At 37.6% G+C, this 23,527-nt stretch overlaps 1 protein-coding gene across 1 annotated transcript; it reads left to right on the forward strand.

Annotated features, from left to right (window-relative positions):
- LOC109229019 (pentatricopeptide repeat-containing protein At4g21065-like) lies at positions 20,290–22,497 on the forward strand. The gene has a single exon (XM_019394322.1). The coding sequence runs from the start codon at positions 20,345–20,347 to the stop codon at positions 22,076–22,078; it is 1,734 nt and encodes a 577-aa protein (XP_019249867.1). The 5' UTR covers positions 20,290–20,344; the 3' UTR covers positions 22,079–22,497.

Here is a 23,527-nt window from a genome sequence, read left to right on the forward strand (position 1 = left end):
TAAAATTACGATATCACTGGAATATGCACCTTTCCTTCCTCTAGGTCAAAATGCGCGGGTTGGGCTGAATTTGGGCGGGCTAAGATGGATTGAGTCAATGAATGAGTCATTGCCCAACCCAACCCAAAGTGTACTTGGGCTAAGATGGGCTGGGTCAAGATGGGCTAAACAATGGTCATAGCCCAACCCGCCCAACTTGACCCATGTTTTAGAATCATGCTCCATCATAGGCAATGCCTTTAGCCTTTTATACACCTATGTATGTTCCCTACTTTCTTAGCTTCCTCATAATTTATTCATTCATGCATTGGCGATGAATTGCTATATATCAAATTTTAAATTTTTAGCTAAGAAACACATATGGATTAATCTTATACTCAACTATTGATGAGCTTTTATAACTTTCTAAAACTAAATAAATACTTAAAAGTGTAAAAGAAGGAAGAAAATAATACAAAGAAAATAGCGGGAAAAAGGACAAATTTTCAGAAAATCTTTTGAAGAAAATTTTTGTGCAAGATAAACTTTGGCTAGTTGAAGTTTTGTTTTTTTTTTTCTGATGGAATTGTTCCAAAAACAATTCATTTAGAAAAGAATCTTTCGGCCGCACGAAATTTTCAAAAAACTTTGTACAAAAACTGGGTAAGGTCTGCGTACACACTACCCTCCCTAGATCCCACGGTGTGAAATAATACTGGGTATGTTGTTGTTGTTGTTTGTCGATAAAATCTTTTAGAGAAAAACATTCCAGACAATTTTCTATACAAACTTTGATTTATATCTATTTATGTAGTTATTATTTGTTCTTTACGGTGTAACACAAGAAGCCCTACTCCTCACTTAAGAAGTACTCCCTCCTTCCCAAAAAAAATACTACTATTAGTATTTTGAGAATCAAAATATATTTCTTAAATAACAAATTAGTATTTAAAATTTGTAAGTTGGAAAATATCTTTTGTGTTATTTCTAAATAAGTAAATTTCACCACAACTCAGTTACAAAAATTATTCATATTTACATTAAAACTTAAAACCTTTATTCTCGTTTTTAAACTTAGATACATAAACTAATGATAGGACAACTAAGTAAATTTCCAAACAAGTCTTCAGTTGGGTTGAGATCCCTTTGTATTAGGTGAGCTTCATGGATTATTTTTGGGCTACTTCATGGGGTCAAAATGGGGAGAAATTTAAAAATAGCCAGATTTACAAGTGGTCATTCAAAAATAGCCACAGTTTTAAAAGTAATCGAAATTTAGTCACTTTTCATGTAAGGATAAATCTGAACGAAAACACTGTTCAAAATCCGGAAAAATGCTCCAGTATAATATACTGAAATTTGAGTATACTTATGTTGGAACTCCAGTATAATACACTGTCACGACCCCAACCCCCCCCCCCCGGTCGTGATGGCGCCTATCACAGTATTAGGCAAGCCGATTCAACACTAATAACATAAAGGTCTTTTGTAAATTCATTTCCAAATCAATTATGATCACAAATCTTTCATTTTAATATAACAAAATATGCGGAAAAACAATTACGCAAATACACCCACACTGCTCGATCCTGGTGTCACTAGTCATGAGCCACTAAAATACTGTCCAATACTGTCTATTCAATACAAGATAAGACTGAATATAAAATACTAAGGATAGGAAGGAGAAAGGCAGGGCTGCGGACGCTGTACAGCTACCTTGCTATCTCCGGAAAAATACTCTGAAGGCAAAGATCAGCTCTCACTCGGAGGCTCTGGCACCTGGATCTGCACACAAGGTGCAGGGAGCAGTTTCGCATTTGCGAACTGGGACGGGGGAAGGCAGTGATCGCATTTGCGATCACATTATCGCAGTTGCGGAAAGGGTCAGCTCGCATTTGCGAGATTTTCTTCGCATTTTTGATGCAAGCAGGAATGGGAAGACCTTCGCATTTGCGATAGGTTCTTCACATTTGCGGGGTCTCGCATTTGTAGGGCTCGCATTTGCGCAACCCGGGTTCGCAAATGCAACACTTGCAACTGATCAAAATGATATTTGGACGGGATTTTTCACTCATTCTTCAAATTTTCAAAACCTAAAACCTTAGAGTCGATNAATACAAGATAAGACTGAATATAAAATACTAAGGATAGGAAGGAGAAAGGCAGGGCTGCGGACGCTGTACAGCTACCTTGCTATCTCCGGAAAAATACTCTGAAGGCAAAGATCAGCTCTCACTCGGAGGCTCTGGCACCTGGATCTGCACACAAGGTGCAGGGAGTAATGTGAGTACACCAACTCAGTAAGTAACCAAAGTAAATAAAGGCTGAGTGCAGTGACGAGCATTTAAATTATATACATAGTCTAACATAGAATCTCAATGCATATAACAAAGTCAAATCCGTAATTCAAATTTTCAAACATCTCGTAGAAACTCTAGTTTTAATGAAAGTTATTTAAGACATTTGTTCAATATTTTTCGATAGAGGCTCAGTATAAAAGAAGAGTGAAAAACAGTAATTTCATAAACAATCCCCTCGGGCAAAGCATCACTCATATATATAGCCCCTCGGGCAAGCCTCTCAGTCACTCGTGACCAACTCTCGTCAATCAGCACTCACACTCAGCAATTCCACTCAATAGACATCTCATAATAATAACCGCTGCGGCGCGCAGCCCGATCCGTGTGTGTGTGTATATATATATATATTTTAGTGGCTCATGGCTCAGAATCTGTAGGGGCTCCTACAGCCCAAGCACTATACCGCTGCGGCGTGCAGCCCAATCCAATACATATCGCTGCGGCGTGCAGCCCGATCCATAAATATATATAATCTTCACCATCAGGTCCTCGACCTCTCTTAGTCATCAACCTCATAGCCACTCGGCATTTTAGTGAAAATCAGGGAACTCACCCCAAACAGTTTTCATATATTTGAAAGTAGAGTAATGAAACTGAATCAAACAATAAACGGGTAGAAATCATGACTAAGGATATACTTTCGAATCAAAATAGTGTGAGGAAAGTAGTAAAATACCCCCCCCCCCCCCTGAGGGTCCAAACAGTTCGGCATAAGGCCCCAAACAAGGCATTCAGCCCAAATTAACAGATTCATTTCTAAAACACATAGATATCATAGAGAGTTTATCAAAATATGCAACTCTACAGTTGCCACGGTACGGACCAGGTCACAATTCCTACGGGTGCACGCCCACACGCCCGTCACCTAGCATGTGCGTCACCTCATTTACCAAAATAGCACAAATTTCTGGGGTTTCATACCCTCAGGTCTAGATTTACAATCGTTACTTACCTCGAACCGGACGAAAATCTACTCCGCAATGCCCTTGCCTCCCGACTCGGCCTCAAATCGTCCCGAAGCTATCCAAAATCAGAATCATAACATCAATACAAGCCAAAGGGACAAAGCCCACGCGAAAATTATCAAATTAAACTCGAAATCTCAAAATTGGTCAAACCCGACCCCCGGGCCCACGTCTCGGAATCCGATAAAAATTACAACACTAGAATCCTTATCCTCCCACGAGTCTATACATACCAAAATCATCAAAATCGGACCTCAATTGGCCCCTCAAATCCCCAATTTAAACTCTCCAATTTCACGCCCTAATTTCCCAATTTTTCACGCCTAATCTCTTCAATTTCCATGTTTAATCAACTGAAATTCACCATAGATACGAGTATTAAGTTCAAAAACCTTACCTCAGCAAGAATCCCCTTGATTCCCTCTTCAAACCCCTCCAAAAGCTTCAATCCCGACTTCAAAAATGGTGGAATGGGCAAAAATTTCGCGAAGGGAAGCTTATATACTTTCTGCCCAACGATTTCCGCATCTGCGGACAAAACTTCGCACCTGCGAGCCGCTTCTGCGCCCAAAAATCCGCACCTGCGAAATTCACTTAACTCCTTAGACACAGCACCTGCGATCCAGGTCTCGCAGATGCGGTCCAGCCTTCCGCTCCTGCGACCAATGTCGCTTCTGCGATCTCCTTTCCACTTCTGCGGCTCGCACCTGCGGTCCCCAATCCGCGGGTGCGGTTATGACAGAGAACAGCAGCTGAAGTTGCTCAATTACAAATTCCAATCTTTCCGACAATCTTCCGAATTCATCCTGAGGCCCCCGGGACCTCAACCAAAAATACGAACAAGTCACATATCATCATTCAAACTCATACCAACCCTCGGAACACTCAAAACAACGTCAAAACACCAAATCACCCTCGGATTCAAGCCTAAGGATTTCCAAACTTTCGAATTCCGCAACCAATCCAAAAACCTATCAAACCTCATCCGAATGACCTGAAATTTTGTACACACGTCACAAATGATACAACAGACTGATTATCGCGCAGCGAACTCAACCTTTGGAAGAGTGGGCGCTAATACTTTTACCCAATAGTGGTATCGGGGTCAATTTTCACAGGGAGCTAGAAAGGGAGTTGGATATTTGCTTAGCCTAGAAATGCGTGTTTGCTTCTAATTGATCTTCTATCATTTTTGGATTTTTATGATTATCAACTACAATTTAACAACTACTAATTATAACTAAATTATGCCAAGATATTGATTCTAGGTTGTATGCAAGATAGAGAAAGGCACTAGGGTCGTGGCATTTACCTAGGTGGTCAACTAACGGGTAGAGATTCCTAATACAAGAATGATGATTATGGGGCTTATGCTATATCTGTTGCACGATTGCACTCACTCTCACACCTCTCGGTAGAATGAGTGATTTTACCCAATTGACTCTCTCGAGACCAATTGGGTAGGCTAACAAGCCAAGCAACTTATGGTTCAAGTTGGGTAATTACTCTCTCGAGGTTTTACCCGTTAATTGGGACTACCATTCTCATGGGTCCATCCCAATTCCTTGTTGGGTTAATTTTGGAGTCATAGACACTCTTTCTCAAGAAGAGTCAAGACTCACTAAGCTAGACTTAGTGTTTGCAACCACCAAATCCTAGTTAAAACATAAAATTAACCCAAATATCAAACACCCAACATCATTCAAGCATTAAACAATCACACCCATTAATTATCCACACTAGGGTTGAGCCACAACCCTAGCTAATGGGTTTAGCTAGCCATAATAGCAACAGAAATCGAAAAAGTAGTAGATAAAATCACCATATTAATTAACTAAAATATTAATCTACAAAAATCCACGATAAAACAAGACGAAAATGCCCAAAATAGGCTAAAACTTGAGTCTCACGAGTGCTGCTGCTATCTGATATCTAAAACTTGACCTAGAAATAATAAAATATTCTATTTATACTATGCCAGAAAAACTGGACAAAAATACCCCTGTGTGGCTGGCGCGGACCGCGCAGAAATGCAGCGCGGCCGCGTAGGGGTCTTGGCCTTCGATCATTCACTACTGAAGCTGGGGACGCGGACCGCACAAAAGAGGTAGCGCGGCCGCGCAGGCTAATGGGCGCGCACCGCACAACAATGAACCGCGACCGCGTGGACACCAGCGCTGACCGCGTAGAAAAGAGCGCCGACCGCGAATGGAAACCCCTGAAATGGATGCTCTCTGAATCTCCTTGTGCGGCCGCGCAGCAAATCAGTGCAGTCCGCGCTAGGTCCTTTTGTCCCTACTTCAATAATTTTTGACACTTGAGCAGGTTCCAGTCCGTTTCTAGCTGATTTTTTGACTTTCGTCATCTTGTCGCTCAAACCTGCAATCAAGCGCACTTTGTAAGCATTCTGGGTCTATTTTATGACAATTCACACATAAAGCATAGGCAAGTATGGGCATAAAACGTATTAAAATCACAGTTATCACAGACCTACTCCAATTTCCGGAATTCTATTCCGACCTCGATATTAAAATTTCCACTGCCAACCGAGAAATGGCAAATTTCTAATTTCGCCAATTCAAGCATAATTCTACCACGGACCTCCAAATCACATTCCGAACGCGCTCCCAAGTCCAAAATCAGCTAACGGAGCTAACCAAATCATAAAAATCTAAATCCGAGATCAAATACTAAAAAGTCAAAACTTGGTCAAACCGAGATCAAATACAAAGGATACAACATGTATCGACTGTATTTGTTCGCGCAACGAATACAACTAAGGCGAAATACAGAAATACAGAAAAATAAAATGTTCTTGTTGAGAGTCGAACTCTAGACCTCCACTAACTAAGCCAGCGCTCTAACCAACTAAGCTACAAGAGTTTGTTGTTCTCTTGTTTCGATTCAAAATAATTAATATATTATTTCATGGATTTGCTATAAAATTCAATATAGCTAGCTAATTACAATTCAAAATTACTATTTCAATATTTACTATTTATAGCAAATCTTCCCTTGACAGGCAACTAATACAACTTGTGTCAACTGTATTCATTTGCGCAACGAATGCAACCAAGGCGAAATATAAAAATATATAGGTGTATACAAAGGTACAAACAACAAAAATATAGGAGTGTATACATGGGTACATAACCACAAAATACGATCAAATATACATGGTGATGGTGCAAAATAATACATCCCATACCTGAAAAAACCACACATGGTACAAAATCAATATGAAATACAAAAATACAGGGATTTTTCGGAATTTTTTCCCCTCGAAATACAGGAAATACTTATGAATTTGCTATAAAATTTAAATATAGCTACAAATGATAAATACAGTGTATAAGTTAGCAACACTATGTAATTTTTCCTCTAAAAGTAATCAAATTTACGAAGTTTTAAAATTTTAATCACCACAAAATCATCTTTAGGCATGCATTCTGAAGTTGAAAATTGGGGTATGAAGTTTTCAAATTCAAACCTACAAGTTTGAAGTTGGGCTCTGCTACAAAAATATAACCTCAAGTTTGTTTGAATGAAGTTCAAATTAACCTTTGGTAGAGCCTAACTTCAGTTCTGAAGGTCTAAATTTAAACTTTCACTTTTAAAACTTCAGCCCTTTGGGTATGAAGTTAGAAGAAACCAACCCGAAGAAGAAGAAATAGCAACAAGTTCAGTTTGAAGTTTGCTAAAACTGGCTAAGCTTTTACAAAACTGAATTTATTTCAAATATGGATGTTACAATTCCGTTACCTATGTTATTTTTTACCTTGAGTAGCATTTCTTTTTGCCTTATATTCCTTTTGTGGCGGAGAGAGGGAGGCAAATGAAACGTTTAGAGTCGATTTTATGCTCTTTCCTCCTCTTTCGATAAGCTTTTCATAGCCACAGTCGTACTCAAGTATCTTGTAGGGAAATCCACTTCTGAGATGGAGAGAATCCCGGGATACATATGCTTTTTTCAGCTCCATCTAGTACTTGATAATTAGCAAACGGTAGCGTATTAATTAATTATGAACATGAGACAATAATAAAATTTTGTTATAAGAAATAGTAAATATATTTAATAATAACAACAATAATAATATAATAATTGTTATAAAATAATAAAAGAACAAGAGCAATATTGCAGAGAAAGAGAGAGAGGAAATTCTTATTGAATTTTGGGATGAATTACAATGGAATAGAGGAAGAGAGTGACTTACCCACCAAGTAATAAACCCTAGAATCTCTCTAAATATAGACATTCACATAAATAAAATTCTATTTATAACACTCCCCCTGAATGTCTATTCAATAGATAATGTGCCTCGTTAAAACCTTAACTAAGATAAAACCCAATGGGAAAAAATTCTAGAAAAGGAAAAAGAGTACACATATCTAATAATACGCCTTTTGGTTGCCTCATTAAAAACCCTGCAAGGAAAACCCAGTGGGACAAAACCTTGTAAGGGAAAAAGAGTGAAACGCGCATTAACTCCCCCAGATGAGAGCATCAATTCACATCCTTGAGCCTTCGCATCCCAATCTTGTACACTAGCTTCTTGAAGGTTGACGTCGGTAGAGATTTGGTAAACAAATCGGCCATATTATCACTTGAACAAATTTGTTGCATATTAATATCACCATTCTTTTGAAGATCATGAGTGAAAAATAACTGTGGTGAAATGTGCTTTGTCCTATCTCCTTTTATGAATCCTCCCTTCAATTGGGCTATGCATGCTGCATTGTCTTCATACAAAATCGTGGGTAGTTTGTCACATTTTAAACCACATTTGTCTCGAATAAGATGTATTATAGACCTGAACCACACACATTCTCGACATGCTTCATGAATAGCAATTATCTCAGCATGATTAGATGAAGTAGCCACAATTGATTGCTTAGTCGATCGCCAAGATATGGCAGTGCCTCCATAGGTAAACACATAACCTGTTTGAGACCGAGCCTTGTGTGGGTTAGATAAATACCCAGAATCGGCATAACCAACAAGATCAGGACTGCAATTATTTTCATAAAATAAGCCCATATCGATAGTTTCCTTTAGATACCGCAATATGTGTTTGATTCCATTCCAATGTCTCCTTGTGGGATCAGAGCTATATCTTGCTAAGACATTAACTAAAAAAGTTATGTCAGGCCTTGTCGTGTTAGCAAGATACATTAGTGCACCAATTGCACTAAGATATGGTACTTTAGGACCAAGTAGCTCTCCATTCTCTTCTTGAGGTTGGAATGGATCCTTATTCACATCAAGTGATCGAAAAACCATCGGAGTACTTAATGGATGTGCTCCATCCATGTAAAACCGTTTCAATACCTTTTCTATGTAGGCAGATTGATGAACAAAAATTTCGTTTGCCAAATGTTCAATTTGCAAACCAAGACATAATTTTGTCTTTCCAAGATCTTTCATCTCGAATTCCTTCTGTAAATAATCAATTGCCTTTTGGAGTTCTATAGGAGTTCCAATAAGGTTTATGTCATCAACATATATGGCAAGTACAACAAATTCCGATGTTGTTTTATTTATAAAAATATATGGACAAATGGCATCAAAGATCCACTCCTTTAGTAAATACTCACTAAGACGATTATACCACATTCGTCCTAATTGCTTTAGACCATACAAAGATCTTTGCAATTTGATTGAAAACATTTTCCGAGACTTTGAATTATGTGCTTTAGGCATTTTAAATCCCTCGGGAATTTTCATGTATATCTCATTATCAACTGAGCCATAAAGGTAGGCGGTAACCACATCCATTAAATGCATGTCAAGCTTTTCATGGACAGCAAAACTAATGAGATAACGGAACGTTATAGCGTCCATAACAGGTGAATATGTCTCTTCATAATCGACACCAGGCCTTTGTGAAAATCCTTGTGAAACAAGGCGTGCCTTATATCTTTGTACCTCATTTTTCTCATTCCTCTTGCGTATAAAGACCCATTTATAGCCAGTAGGCTTAACACCATTAGGTGTTTGGACTACAGGCCCAAAAACTTCACGTTTCGCAAGTGAATTCAAATCTGATTGAATTGCTTCTTGCCACTTTGGCCAATCACGTCTTTGTCGACATTCTCCAACAGATTGAGGTTCAAGATCCTCATTATCTTGCATAATGCTAGATGCAACATTATATGCAAAGAGATAATCCACCACTATATCCAATCGATTCAAATTTGTCTAAATATCGATTGGATTTATTGATAGTTCCTTATTTTCTTGAGTCTCAGGCTCAGTGGGTTCCTCATGAATCTCAGAATTTATTAAATCGTGGATTTCTTCACGAGATTCTTTCGTAGTGTCATTTTGATCATTTGTTTTCCTTTTTCTAGGATTTCGATCTTTGAAACCCAATGGTCTGGCACGTTTTAGGCGTGCTTTCGACTCATTAGCTATGACACTAGAAGATTGTCCAATAGGGACATCAATACGGATTGGAACATTCTCTGAAGGATATGTGATTTTGTTATCCTTTTCAAATCCGTAAATGCGTCTGGCATTTGATTTGCTATTCTCTGCAAATGGATAATCTTTTGCACCTCTTTTTCACAAATAGAGGCACGTGGATCAAGATGAGATAATGATGGATTTTTTCACAAAATTTTCCATTTGGTTTCACCAACTTCTCCCCCTAATTTTGGGAAAAGTGTCTCATCGAATTGACAGTCTGCAAATCGTGCAGTAAATAAATCCCCCGTTAATGTTTCGAGGTAGCGAATAATGGAGGGCGATTCAAATCCAACATATATTCCTAACCTTCTTTGGGGACCCATTTTGGTGCGATATGGCGGTGCTACAAGCACATATACTATGCATCCAAAAATTCTTAAATGGGATATATTAGGTTCATGACCCAAAACTAATTGCAACGGGGAATATTTATGATAATTTGTCGGTCTGAAACGAACTAGCATTGCTGCATGTAAAATGGCGTGACCCCAAACAGAAGTGGGCAACCTCGTTTTCATGAGTAACGGTCTTGCTATCAATTGAAGATGTTTAATTAAAGACTCTGCAAGGCCATTTTGAGTGTGAACATGAGCTACAGGATGTTCTACTTTTATCCCAATTGATAAACAGTAATCATTAAATGCTTGGGATGAAAACTCAGCAGCATTATCAAGTCTAATAGACTTAATTGGATTATCGGGGAATTGTGTCCGTAATCGAATTATTTGTGCCATTAATTTTGGAAACACGAGGTTGCGAGATGACAATAGGAACACATGAGACCATCTAGAAGATGCATCTATTAAGATCTTAAAATATCTAAACGACCCACTAGGTGGGTGAATAGGTCCGCAAATGTCCCCTTGTATACGTTTCAAAAACGCAGGAGACTTAATTCCAACCTTTGTTGGTGATGGTCTAGTAATTAACTTGCTTTGATAATAAGAAGTGCAAGAAAATTCATTATTTAAAAGAATCTTTAAATTCTTTAATCGACGCCCATTTGAGTTTTCTATAATTTGTCTCATCATAATTGATTCAGGGTGTCCCAATCGATCATGCCAAAGTACAAAAGTATTGGAATTAGTAACCTTTTGGTTTACAATAGAATGTGCCTCAATTGCACTAATTCTTGTCCAATACAGGCCACAAGACAAAGATGGAAACTTCTCAATAACCCTTTTCTGGCCAGAGACATTTTTGGTAATGATGAGATATTCAAGATTATTCTCATCTATTGTCTCAATATGATATCCATTTCGGCGGATATCTTTAAAACTCAACGAGTTCCTCTTGGACTTGGAGGAGAACATTGCATTCTCTATGATAAGTATTGTTCCCTGCGGCAGAGTTATAGCAGCTCTTCCAAAGCCTTCAATTAAATTACTACTACCAGAAATTGTAGTAACATCTGCCTTACACATACTTAAATGAGAGAAATATTTCTTCTCTTTGAATATTGTATGTGTCGTACATGAATCAATTAAACAAATATTTTTACAATTGAACTTTGATCCAAGTTTGCTTTGTGAAGTATCCATATTTGCTTCCCATGGTTTGACATACAAAAAGAAATATACAAATAAATATTAGTATTTATAAACCGAAAGCTATTGAAAGAAAAAACAATGTGAAAGCTTTTGTTCTGAAGTCCACACAAATATTTATCTCGTCTCGTAAAAGTTAATCCACCTTTTACTAACTACTAAGACATTGCATATTTCACGAATCATATGCAAAAAATGTGAATATCAAACATCTGTTTTTTTTTGTCAGCTATCCCAACTAGAAAATAGTAGCATGTCAACCTTGTAAAAGAAGTACGTAACAACAAAAGAATCGTCAAACTAATTACTACTTAAATTAATATACAAATCAATGAATGTAAATTACACATTCATTATAATATATTTTATGCATTTAAAATAAAATAACATGTTCAAAAAAAAACATCACGGCAATGTAATTGATAATCTAAGGGAAGGCAGTCCTTTTAGTATGATAGTGGATATGTTAATCCTTGAAAACTAAGCAGACTGAAATATTGTTAAAAATGAATACTAGAACTCTATTTAATCAAAACGGACTAACAATATTTCATAAAATAAATAATACTAGTGGATACTAATGACTACTACTCATGTAGAGAACTATGATTACATGAAATTTATTCACTAACTATTATCAATAAGCAAAAAAAATAAAATCAAATTACTCAATCTTCTTTAACCACAGATCCATCACCGATCAAGTGGTCTATTTTTTCATCAGGGCGCTCACATGTCACGACCTAAACCCCGCTCCGGTCGTGATGGCGCCTCTCGTGAAGACAAGGCCAGCCAGACCATTTCAGAACACCACTTTAAAGCAGTTAATCAATTATATAACAGTTCGAATATGAATTAATGATATTAACTAATGTAATTACAACCCAATACAGCCCGACCGGGGTGTCACAAGTCACGAGCATCTAGAAGAGATTTTTCTTGATACAACTACAAAGCCTGTAATACATAAAAGAAAATCTGGAATCAAAAGGAAGAAATCCGGTGCCGCGAACACTGGCGGTCACCTTGCTCAGCTACGATAGCAAAATCCTCAACCAGCTCAAAACCCGCTACCGGGTGAACAATACCTGCATTTGCACGCGAGGTGCAGGGAGTAAAGTGAGTACTCCAACTCAGTGAGTAATAAAAGTAAATAATAACTGAGCAGCAAGAAATCACGTAAAGCAACCAACAAGCTATACAGAAGCCGGGTACAATTTCTGAGAAAAACAGGGAAATCGGTGAAATCTTTAGAAATGTTTTGGCTCAGTTCAAATCTCTTTTGAAAATGGTCTTTTCAATAATTACGAAAATGATTTCAAATTAGTTGGTGCTGATTAGCACAGAAAATCCGCCCCTCGGGCACAAATACACAGTATAACAGGTAAAAGGCAAAGAAGTATGCAAAACGAGCACATAAAAGCTCGCCCCTCGGGCAATATCTCAAACTGAACCAGCTCCTCGGGATCACTCTCAACAACACTCTCAGCCCCTCGGGCTCTCTCTCTCAGATCACTCTCAGAACAGTATCGCATAGTAACCGCTGCGGCGTGCAGCCCAATTCATAGCTCGCTGCGGCGTGCAGCCCGATCCATATGGGTACCCGCACTCACTGTGGGGGTGCAGACTCCAGAGGGGCTCCTACAGCCCAAGCGCTATATCACTGCGGCGTGCAGTCCTATCCAATATATACATACTGCGGCGTGCAGTCCGATCCATATAATATACTACTGTGGCGTGCAGTCCGATCCATATAATATACTACTGCGGCGTGCAGTCCGATCCATATAATATACTACTGCGGCGTGCAGTCCGATCCATATATAATCCTCACATCCAGGCCCTCGGCCTCACATCCCTCAGTGTATCCTCACATCTGGCCCTCGGCCACACTCAGTCAGAATATCATCACATGCCCCTCGGGCATTAGTAAAATAGTAGTCCTCAGCCCAAATTATCATTTAAAATATCATTTAAGACTCAAATCTGAGTAAAAGTGGCTGAGTTGTAAAATAGTGGAGAAACAATATGACTGAGTTCGAGTAATAAATCAAACAGTGAGGAAAACAGTGAAAATAATCCCCGAAGGGTTCAAATAATTGGCACGAAGCCCAAATACGGCAATCGGCCCAAACAACAGTGATAACAAATAAATTCCAGCCAAATACGCGGTAAATTAATCAATCGGGACGGACCAAGTCACGATCCCCAGCGGTGCTCTACCCCACGCCCACTATCCGCCGTGCATGTCACCTCAATATAGCACTACGATATGCAATCCGGGGTTTCAAACCCTCAGGACATCATTTACAATCATTATTCACCTCGAACCGGTGAAATCTCTAGCTCGCGACGCCTTTGCCCCTCAAATCGGCCTCCACGCGAGTCGAATCTAACCAAAATCAGAGCGAATACATCACAATATGCTAAGGGAACAATACCCAATCGAAAACAATCGAAAAATAGCAAAACCCGAGCCCCGAGTCCACTTCTCGAAAAATTATGAAATTCACATCACCGGATTCCTCGTCTCGCCACGAGTCTATACATATCAAATTTACCAAAATCGGAGTCCATTTGACCCTTCAAATTTCATTTTTAAATTACTAATTCTCAAGCCCTAGCTTTACCCCCTTTTGATGAATTTCAACCAATTTCCATGTTAAACCTATCATAATTTCATGTATTTAGGCCAAGGAACTTACCACCAATCACACCTAGTCGAAATCCCCCTTCAATTCCGTCCAATAGCTCTGAAGCTCGCTTAAAAATGGTGGAAATAACATAAGCTTCGCGGAACAAAAATGAATATAAAAACCCTTCTGCCCAGCTATAATTTCCTTCTATGTGATCGCGGCCCTAGGCTCGCGATCGCGATGAACAAATTCCCAGGACTTCAAAAACGTTCCATGCGAACGCGACAGGGGCTCCGCGATCGCGATGCTTCGCTTTCCAAACCTACGCGAACGCGGCTCACATAGTGCGAATGCGTAGAATAAAAACATGCTGACCCCAGAATCCTCTTATGCGAACGCGGGATGTACCACGCGAACGCGAAGCTTCACCTTCCAGTGCTATGCGAACGCGACTCAAAGGCTGCGATCGCGAAGGCCAATTTCCCCTCTGCAATAACTGCTGAAACCTGCAACTTTTAAGAGCCAAACTTGGTCCGATTGACCATCCGAAATCATCCCGAGGCCCTCGTTCAGCCACAAGGAGAAGAGAAATCAACTCAGAGTATTTCTTGAAACCTTTCTAGCGGTATTGCTGTTGCAAGACCATATTGGAGGCATGAAACGTTGTGAATGTTTTTTCAAGCATATCATAATCAGTGATAGTATCTCCACAGAGTTTCAATTTTGGAAGTAATTCTGAACATCGCAGAATTATATCAAGAAACAGACTTAAAGTCTTGGAGCCTCAGATGAGCCCAATCATATTGTGCTTGTGGAAGAGTGACCAACTTTAAGTTGTCATATCTTTCCTTTAAACCATTCCACAAAACAAGTGGATCTTTGACTGTGAGATATTCTATTTTCAACCCTTCATCAAGGTGATGGCGCAAGAAAATCAAGGCCTTAGCACATCTTGGGTGGATGCTTTAGTTTTGTCTTTAATGGCGTCTCCAAGACCCATTGCATCTAAATGGATTTCAGCATCTAACACCCATGTCATATAGTTCTTGCCCGAAATTTCAAGGGCAACGAACTTTCTTTTCATAATGTCAGTCATAATTAAAAAGAGGAGAAAAGTTATACCTTAATCTTCCCAAAAGCTTCTTGAGACGGTAGAGTCTCGTGCTGATAACTGTTATAAAACAATAAAAGAACAAGAGCAATATTGCAGAGAAAGAGAGAGAGGAAATTCTTATTGAATTTTGGGATGAATTACAATGGAATTGAGGGAGAGCATGACTTAGCCACCAAGTAATAATCTCTCTAAATATAGACATTCATCATAAATAAAATTATACGAAACATAGCTCAAAGTAATAATATAAAACAAGAAAATAGACAAGAAATGTAGGGAGCAAGAGAGAAGAGATTCTTATTCTTCCATGTATTCAAGTGTGTTACAAAATGAGTTCTCATCCTCTATTTATAGTACAACATAGAGGTATACCAAAAGAATTCCATAAGTATGCCATTAAACATTTGAGATCATGGAGGAAGATCATGGGTAGGTTATGAAGGTGAGGGAGTTACAACAATAATGGTGAGAAGTAGTGGGGGTTATCTACATAATGGAGAAGAGTAGTGGGAGTTATATTTGATTAGTGGACATCCATATAAATATGTATTTCATAACACTCCCCCTTGGATGTCCATAGATAATGTGCCTCGTTAAAACCTTACTAAGAAAAAACCGAGGAAAAAAATCTTAGTGAAGGAAAAAGAGTACACGTATCTTGTAATACGCATTACCTATATCATCCTATAACTAGAGGGTTTGGGCATCACATTGTATACACTTGAATACATAGAAGAAATAAGATTCTCTCCTCTCTTCCTTTCTACATTGTTGTCTATTTTATTGTTCTATATTGTTACTTTGAGCTAAGTTTCATAACACGTTATCAGCACGAAGCTTTAATCAACCTAGAAGATATGAATGGTTGACAACCTTGGACCAATTTGGTTGAACCAATGGAAATATGGGCATTATTACGTATGCCATATTAATGTTTAGTTTGCCTCTATTGTCCAGGGAGTATTATTTTTCAAATTATACCATAAATTGTGTATTTAGCTTATGTTAAAATTTAAGATTTGTAGTTGCTTTATTTAGAAAAAACTAAGCTTTGATTTTAAGTTTTCATGCTCGTATGGTTGTATATGTCCACTAACTTTATTCTTAGTTCTAAAATTGATCTTATACAATTACAACATCATGCTATCATTGATTTTCCATGATATTAAAAGATCTTTGTGAAATATTAAAAAGCATTCTGGTCATGTTATGTATTAACGAGGACTTTTAAGATCGATGGCCTAATCTAATTAGATGCAACATTTTTATGCTGATAATTGACAAAGTGATATCATTATGTTTTACTAGCCTATTTTGACATCATCTGTATTAAAACAGAATATGCTAGCAATAGTTATTACTTAAGATTATTTATTTTTTTAAGTTAAGTATATTTAGTTATGTGTTTCAATTCTTGTGAGTATTTTATTTAATCATTGTATTAGTTTACAGTAATACATCACATAGTAATAACGCTACATGGTGACTCTCTTATTGACATGTTTATATATAGGATACTAGTACACGAGTTTGTACTCTATCATATTTTTATTGATAATAGTTCTTATCATTTCTATTTTGCTTATTTTTATGATAAATTTTACTATGTGGCTAGATAAAATTATATTCCATTCCTGATGTGAATCAGACCATTTGTGATAAACATTATATAAGGATAAGACGGTGGGTTCAAGTCCCAACGCACCATGAGGGTAAGACATCGGATTTTGAGTCCTGATGATCCATGATTGTAAAAGTTGGGTTCGAGTCCCAACTCATTATGGCCTAACATGTCTTTATATGGGTCAGGCATTGGGTTTGAGTTCCAATGCACCATATGGATGACATAGTGATGACTAAAGAAAAATAATATATTTTTCATGGAAAAGCATGAATCTTGTCCCACTTGATTTGCACCATTCTTGAAGTGAATGTGGTAGCAATGCATAATAAGTAAATGAAGACAAGTGGTTGACCAATGAACATGCGTGTGCCATTGATCAAATAATAATAGTCATCATTATGGTAATTGTAAAAAATGAGAACAATAAGGGTTCTCGAAGTAATCCTTCAATAGGTGAAGGAAATGTTTACCATCAAATTGGTATGAAAAATTTATAAAGCACGTCGCGATAATTATACTCCATTCTTTGAAGAGAATGTGACTTGTGCATTGAGAATGCAGATTCATTCCTGAAGGTGAATGTAACAATATGTGGTAAAAGTAATGAATAAAGACGTGCAATGCATGATTGGATACACAACACAACTCACCTCTAAGGGAGGTTTGAGAGAAAGAGAGATAATGAATATTACTGTGTGATTACATGAATATGTCATTGGTCGCGTACATGTGGTACGCCAAAAATAATTTGACATGCCTTATAAAAAGTTATTAAAGGCAACAGTAAAGCAAGAAATAATTTTGCTTATGATGATTTTGACCATGACAATTATTATGATATGATTTTCTTCGTGAAGGAGACATTCACCATATGGATGGTGTGACAAAAGATCTTGTAGTACAAAATCAATTAAGAGCTCCGGAAGAGCTAATTTGTTACTACCCGGATGAATAAAATTGTTCATGACATTGATATTGCAGTAAGTCTCAAAAGAAACTTTTTGAGTTTCAAATGTATTAGCCAAAGTGGTTGGCATATTGAGACTATAAATGAAAGGAAGATTGATTATCTTCATATTACTATAACATACCGGGTAAATATGAAAGGTTACCCGACTTTTCTTCTATTTGTACTACAGATGTATAAGCATGATGATAGAATCACATGTCATAAGTAAACTAGAGGTTTATTGAAATAAATATTAGTTGGCATGACCGGTTGACCATCCCGGTTCAATTATGATGTGAAAATTGATTGAGAATTCACATTGGCATATATTAAAGAAATATAAGATTCTTTAAGAATTCTCTTGTGATATTTTTTTTTTCCTCATGATATACCAGTTAAGGTTGGGATTGAATCCCTTGATATCTGGAACGAATAAAAGGTGATATATATGTATGGGCCCAATCACCTGCCATGTGGACCGTTTACTATTATATGATTTTAATAGATGCATCTATTGCATGGTCACATGTGCGTTTGTTATCAACTTGCACTTTGATTTTTGCAAGGTTGTTTGCTCAAATTATTAGAGCACAATTCCAGAATATATATATATTATGATAATTTATCTTGATAATGCTGGTTTAAATCCAAGTTGGTTTAGCAGAAATTGTGTGCCTCCAATTATAGCTAAACCATTGGTTATGACAATAAAATTCGCAAATAGAAATTTGGTATGAGGTATATTATTTAATATACAACAACACTTGTACGCATCTAGCCAACAAGTTATGATAAATTCTCCCCATCACAATTGGTTCACGGTCAGGAACCAAATATTCCCATCTAGAAATATGGATGTGCTATATGATTTAATTGTGCTGCCACAATGCACGAAGATGGGTTCCCAAAGAAGGTTGAAAAATGTGTTGGTGATCCCGACATTAGGGGGAGAAAATGGGCAGCTGAAAAAGTGATACGTGAAATGAATTATTATGAATACATCTAGATCCTCGTACAAGAAAATGTGAACTTGAAGTTCAAGTGATAACGTTTCTAAAATATTTCCAGGCACATTGCTGACCCAAAGCTAAATGTCATATTCCAGCTGCTAATGCTCCAAATAGAATAACGTCCATGATGGATAGAGCTTATGGCACGCATGAAGCGTAATAGACTAATCGGTTCCAAAGATAAAACTTCTTGAAAAAGGAGAGGAGCAAATGTTCAAGATGGTCATAATAAGGAGGTAAGTGCTTTATAAGAGCACCATGACATAACATTTTATAAGACCTCATGGGAGAGGCTCAGGTACCTGAAAATAATGAGATCTCGATAAGTTATGTCTTTATTATGCGATGATGGAACCGATGTAAAATGACCGTCGACGATGTTGTTAATATAATGTAGCGCTCAATATTATTAATATTGACGAGGATCTTGAGCTCAAATCTGTCATGGAATTTGGACAAATAAATGATTGGCCAAATAAAAAATATGCAATGAAAATTGACTTCATCTGAAAAATATGAAGTTAGACGAATAGTCCCAACAACTGAAAGTATAAAGGCTATATGGAGATATTGAAATATGATTAGTATTATATTGAAAAAAGAATCCTTGATATAGATTTGTTTATTCTAACAAATATTGTCAAGGTTTTGTTGTTTATGCAAATGCAGGCATTTATTGAAGTCCGTTCTTCAAACAATCTATTTGTATGTGAGAAATTGTCATATTATCATTTCACAAGATGTGTGACTTTTCTTTAAAGAGAAGATTCCAATAATAATGAAGAAGATGATGTTTGCTTATCTCAATTGAAAGAAGAATATTGAAGGAGACTGAATAAATCACATATTTCATCAAAGTTCTTTGTCAGACACGATCTTCAACAGGATGATGAAATAGATGTTCAAGAAATTCCTTCAAGTGATAATTTGGCGGAATAATTCACGAAGGCATTGCCGATCTCAATATTAGAGAAGTTGTTATACAAGCTTGGAATTCGGCGTCTCCGAGAAATAAAGTGATATTTTCATCAGGGGGAGGCAAATACGCGTTGTACTCTTTTTCCCTTAGCTAAGGTTTTATCCCACTGGGTTTTCCTGGCAAGGTTTTTAATGAGGCAGCAAGTAATGCGTATTACAAGATATGTGTACTCTTTTTCCTTCACTAAGATTTTTTCCTCCATGGTTTTTTCTTAGTAAGGTTTTAACGAGGCACATTATCTATGGACATCCAAGGGGGAGTGTTATGAAATACATATTTATATGGATGTCCACTAATCAAATATAACTCTCACTACTCTTCTCCATTATGTAGATAACCCCCACTACTTCTTACCATTATGGATGTAACTCCCACACCTCCATGATCTTCCCCCATGTTCTCAATAGTTAATACCATGTTTATGGAGTCCCTTTGTATTACCTATATCATCCTATAAATAGAGGGTTTGGCATCACATTGTATACACTTGAATACATAGAAGAAATAAGATTCTCTCTCTTTTCCTCTCTACATTGTTGTCTATTTTATTATTCCATATTGTTACTTTGAGCTAAGTTTCATAGCAATATTTATAACAATAATAATAATTCAAAAGTCATGAAATTATAGGGTATTATGGTCACTTTCGGACTCGAGGATAGCGAAACTATAAGAGCGTATCTTTACTTCCACCTTCGCTTCCTCTTCCGGAATGGCTTTCGCCATGGAAATATCAACAATGGGTCAAGCCATGCAGCTCCATGCCCGGGTACTCAAGTCGGGACCCGAAGACCAAACCCATGCCCAAAACCTCAGCAAGCTTTTCACTTTCTCAGCTCTTTCACCTTCAGGTGACCTCACTTATGCCCGCCACATTCTCACCAATCTCCAAACCCCAAATTCATACTACTACAACACCATGATTCGTGCTTACTCGGACTCTCCCGACCCAAACCGGTCTCTTAGCCTTTTCCTTTCAATGCATTGCCGTGAAGAACCCGTTGTACCTGGACCCGACAAGTTCACTTATCCGTTTGTCCTTAAGGCTTGTTCGAAGTTGCGACATGCCCAGCTCGGGAAACAGATTCATGGGCTGATTTTAAAGTCGGGTTTAATGTCGGATCGTTATGTGAACAATGCACTAATTCATATGTATTCGGGCTGTGCTGACTCGGGTCTTGCATTGAAGGTGTTTGATGAAATGTGTGACAGAGATGTAGTTTCTTGGACCTCAATGATTGATGGGTTTGTGGATAATGATCGACCTATTGAAGCTATTGGGTTGTTTGAGCAAATGATGGATAATGGCGTGGACCCGAATGAAGCGACTCTTGTTTCAGTACTTAGAGCTTGTGCTGACACTGGAGCACTGAGTATTGGGCAAAAAGTTCATAACTTTGTTAAGGAACGGAATCTTAGTAAAAAGGCTAACGTTGGTACTGCACTTATTGACATGTATGCAAAATGTGGGTTTATAGAAAGTGCTAAAAAAGTATTTAATGAAACAATGGATAAGGATGTTTATGCTTGGACAGCAATGGTATCCGGTCTTGCAAGTCACGGTCTTTCAGAAGAGGCCATGGAACATTTTGAGCAGATGAAGAGTTGTAATGTGAAGCCGGATGAAAGAACGATGACTGCAGTTTTGTCAGCGTGTAGGAATGCTGGTTGGATTGGTAAAGGATTGTATCATTTAAGGAGTATGAAGAAGTATAAGTTAAGACCGACAATTCAGCATTACGGATGCATAGTTGACACGTTTGTGCGTGCTGGCCAGTTAGAAGAGGCCGAGCAGTTTATAAGGAAGATGCCAATTGATCCTGATGTCGTGTTATGGAGAACGTTGTTATGGGGTTGTAAAATTCATGGAGATGTTGAAAGGAGTGAACGCTTAGTGAAGGACGTTGAACTTTTGAATATGGACTCTCATGACTGTGGGAGTTACATACTTCTTGGGAATGTCTATGCAGCCTCGGGAAATTGGAAGGAGAAGGCGAAGATGAGAGAGTTGATGAATCAAAGAGGGCTAGTGAAGACACCAGGGTCTAGTAGGATTGAGATTGATGGGTTGGTCCATGAATTTACAGCTGGAGATTCCAGACATGTTGAAGCAGAAAATATTTATGCAAAACTGGATGAAATGGAGCAGAATGTTAGAAGGGAAGGTTATGATCCCAAAATCTCAGAGGTATTACTTGAAATAGATGATGATGAGAAAGCATCTCAGCTTCTAAACCACAGTGAGAAACTTGCAGTCTCATTTGGACTTATCAAAACAAATCCAGGAACTGTCATTAGGGTAGTAAAAAACCTAAGATCTTGTGAGGACTGTCATTCTTTCATGAAACTAATCTCGAAGTTATACCAAAGAGAGATCATCATTAGGGATCGTATCCGTTACCATCACTTTAGGGGTGGTGAATGTTCTTGCGGAGACAGATGGTGATTGTAATTGTCATTGGAAAAATGTACCAGAAGTTTGATTTTCACATTCTTGAAGAACACGGATGTTAATTTACCTGCTGCTTCGGCTCTAGAATTTTTTGCAACTGCTGCATGTTGCAGCTAAATTTTGGCATCAGTGACCTTAGTTTTGATCTCTCAATCGTTTATTTCACCAGTGCGACCAACATAAAACGAATACAGTGAGTATAGAGCCGCCAAGACAGTTACAGAGGAAACAAAGGGACAAGAAAGTCTAATCACAATGTTAAAGAATTTAGTGACAATAGACCCAATGAGGCTCGGGCCTTCTTTGGACCTAGCGTATAGTGGGAGATTAGTACACCGTGCTGCTGTTTAATCTTTAAGATTCTGTATTCTGAAGTTTGATAAAGATACTTTTGTTATTTGTTTGTCTCCCCTATTTGAGTGTGCATCGTTATTACACGCAACTTAGCACTGTTTAGGTCGCTATCAATGTGGTGGGTGCTTGTTAATCAAGATCCAGTTTCTAAACTTGAGAAGCATAGATATATACAGGTGGGTGCTTGGAAATGAGTATCCAGTTTTTAAAAGCAGAGATATGTGGAGCAATGACCAAATGCTATTTGGGGAGCTACCACAAACGTCAAGCTTTTCAGTTTTATTTCCACACTGCTAATACATTAGATTGACAGCCATATGCTTGCAAAGATGACAATGCTTTTATTAATTGTCACTGGAGACAAGAACTTTAAGAAACGGCCTTGAAGATGATAAAAGTGGAGGCTTCATTTCTATTTATCAGCAATCTTAGAGGGTGTTTGGCTAAGCTTATAAGCCGTTGTTAACTTATCTACGCGTTTGGTAAATACCAAAGGTGCTTGCTTATAAGTCAAGTGTTTATAAGCCAAAATAAGCTAAAAGCCATAAGTTGGTCTCCCCCAACTTATCAATTTTCAGTTTATAAGCACTTTTAGTTTGACCAATAATTTTACTATTTTATCCCTAAATAACCATTTTTAAATGTCCTAACCCACTCCGTATCCACAACTTCGTTCCACCCTTTTCTTTCCAAGACCAGCAATACTTTCGTTTTCTTCGTAATGTGTTGGATGAGAATCCTCTCCATTATTTTGTTAGATTCTTAGCTTATATTGTTGTGTAAGACCTTATATGCTTTTAATTCTTTAACTGTTAAAACAAATATTGTTTAAAATGATGAATTACTCTATCCTAGTAAAAAAAGGCTACATGTTAGTGTATTTTGCTTATTGTTCATAAACCTTTCATCTTTTTCTTTTCTTCTTGATGGAGATTTTTTTTTTTTTTTTTTTTTTTTTTTGCTTCTTCTTATTTTTTCTAAAGGAAAAAAAACACAAAATTCTTAATGTCAAATCACCGTAGTTATTGAGTTTTTACTTTGGGACTTCGAACTTATCATAATTGAATGTTTATTTTTAATTAGAAAGAA

The sequence above is a fragment of the Nicotiana attenuata genome, chromosome 1 (genome assembly GCF_001879085.1).
Source record: "Nicotiana attenuata strain UT chromosome 1, NIATTr2, whole genome shotgun sequence".
In the NCBI taxonomy this organism is placed as follows: Eukaryota; Viridiplantae; Streptophyta; class Magnoliopsida; order Solanales; family Solanaceae; genus Nicotiana; species Nicotiana attenuata.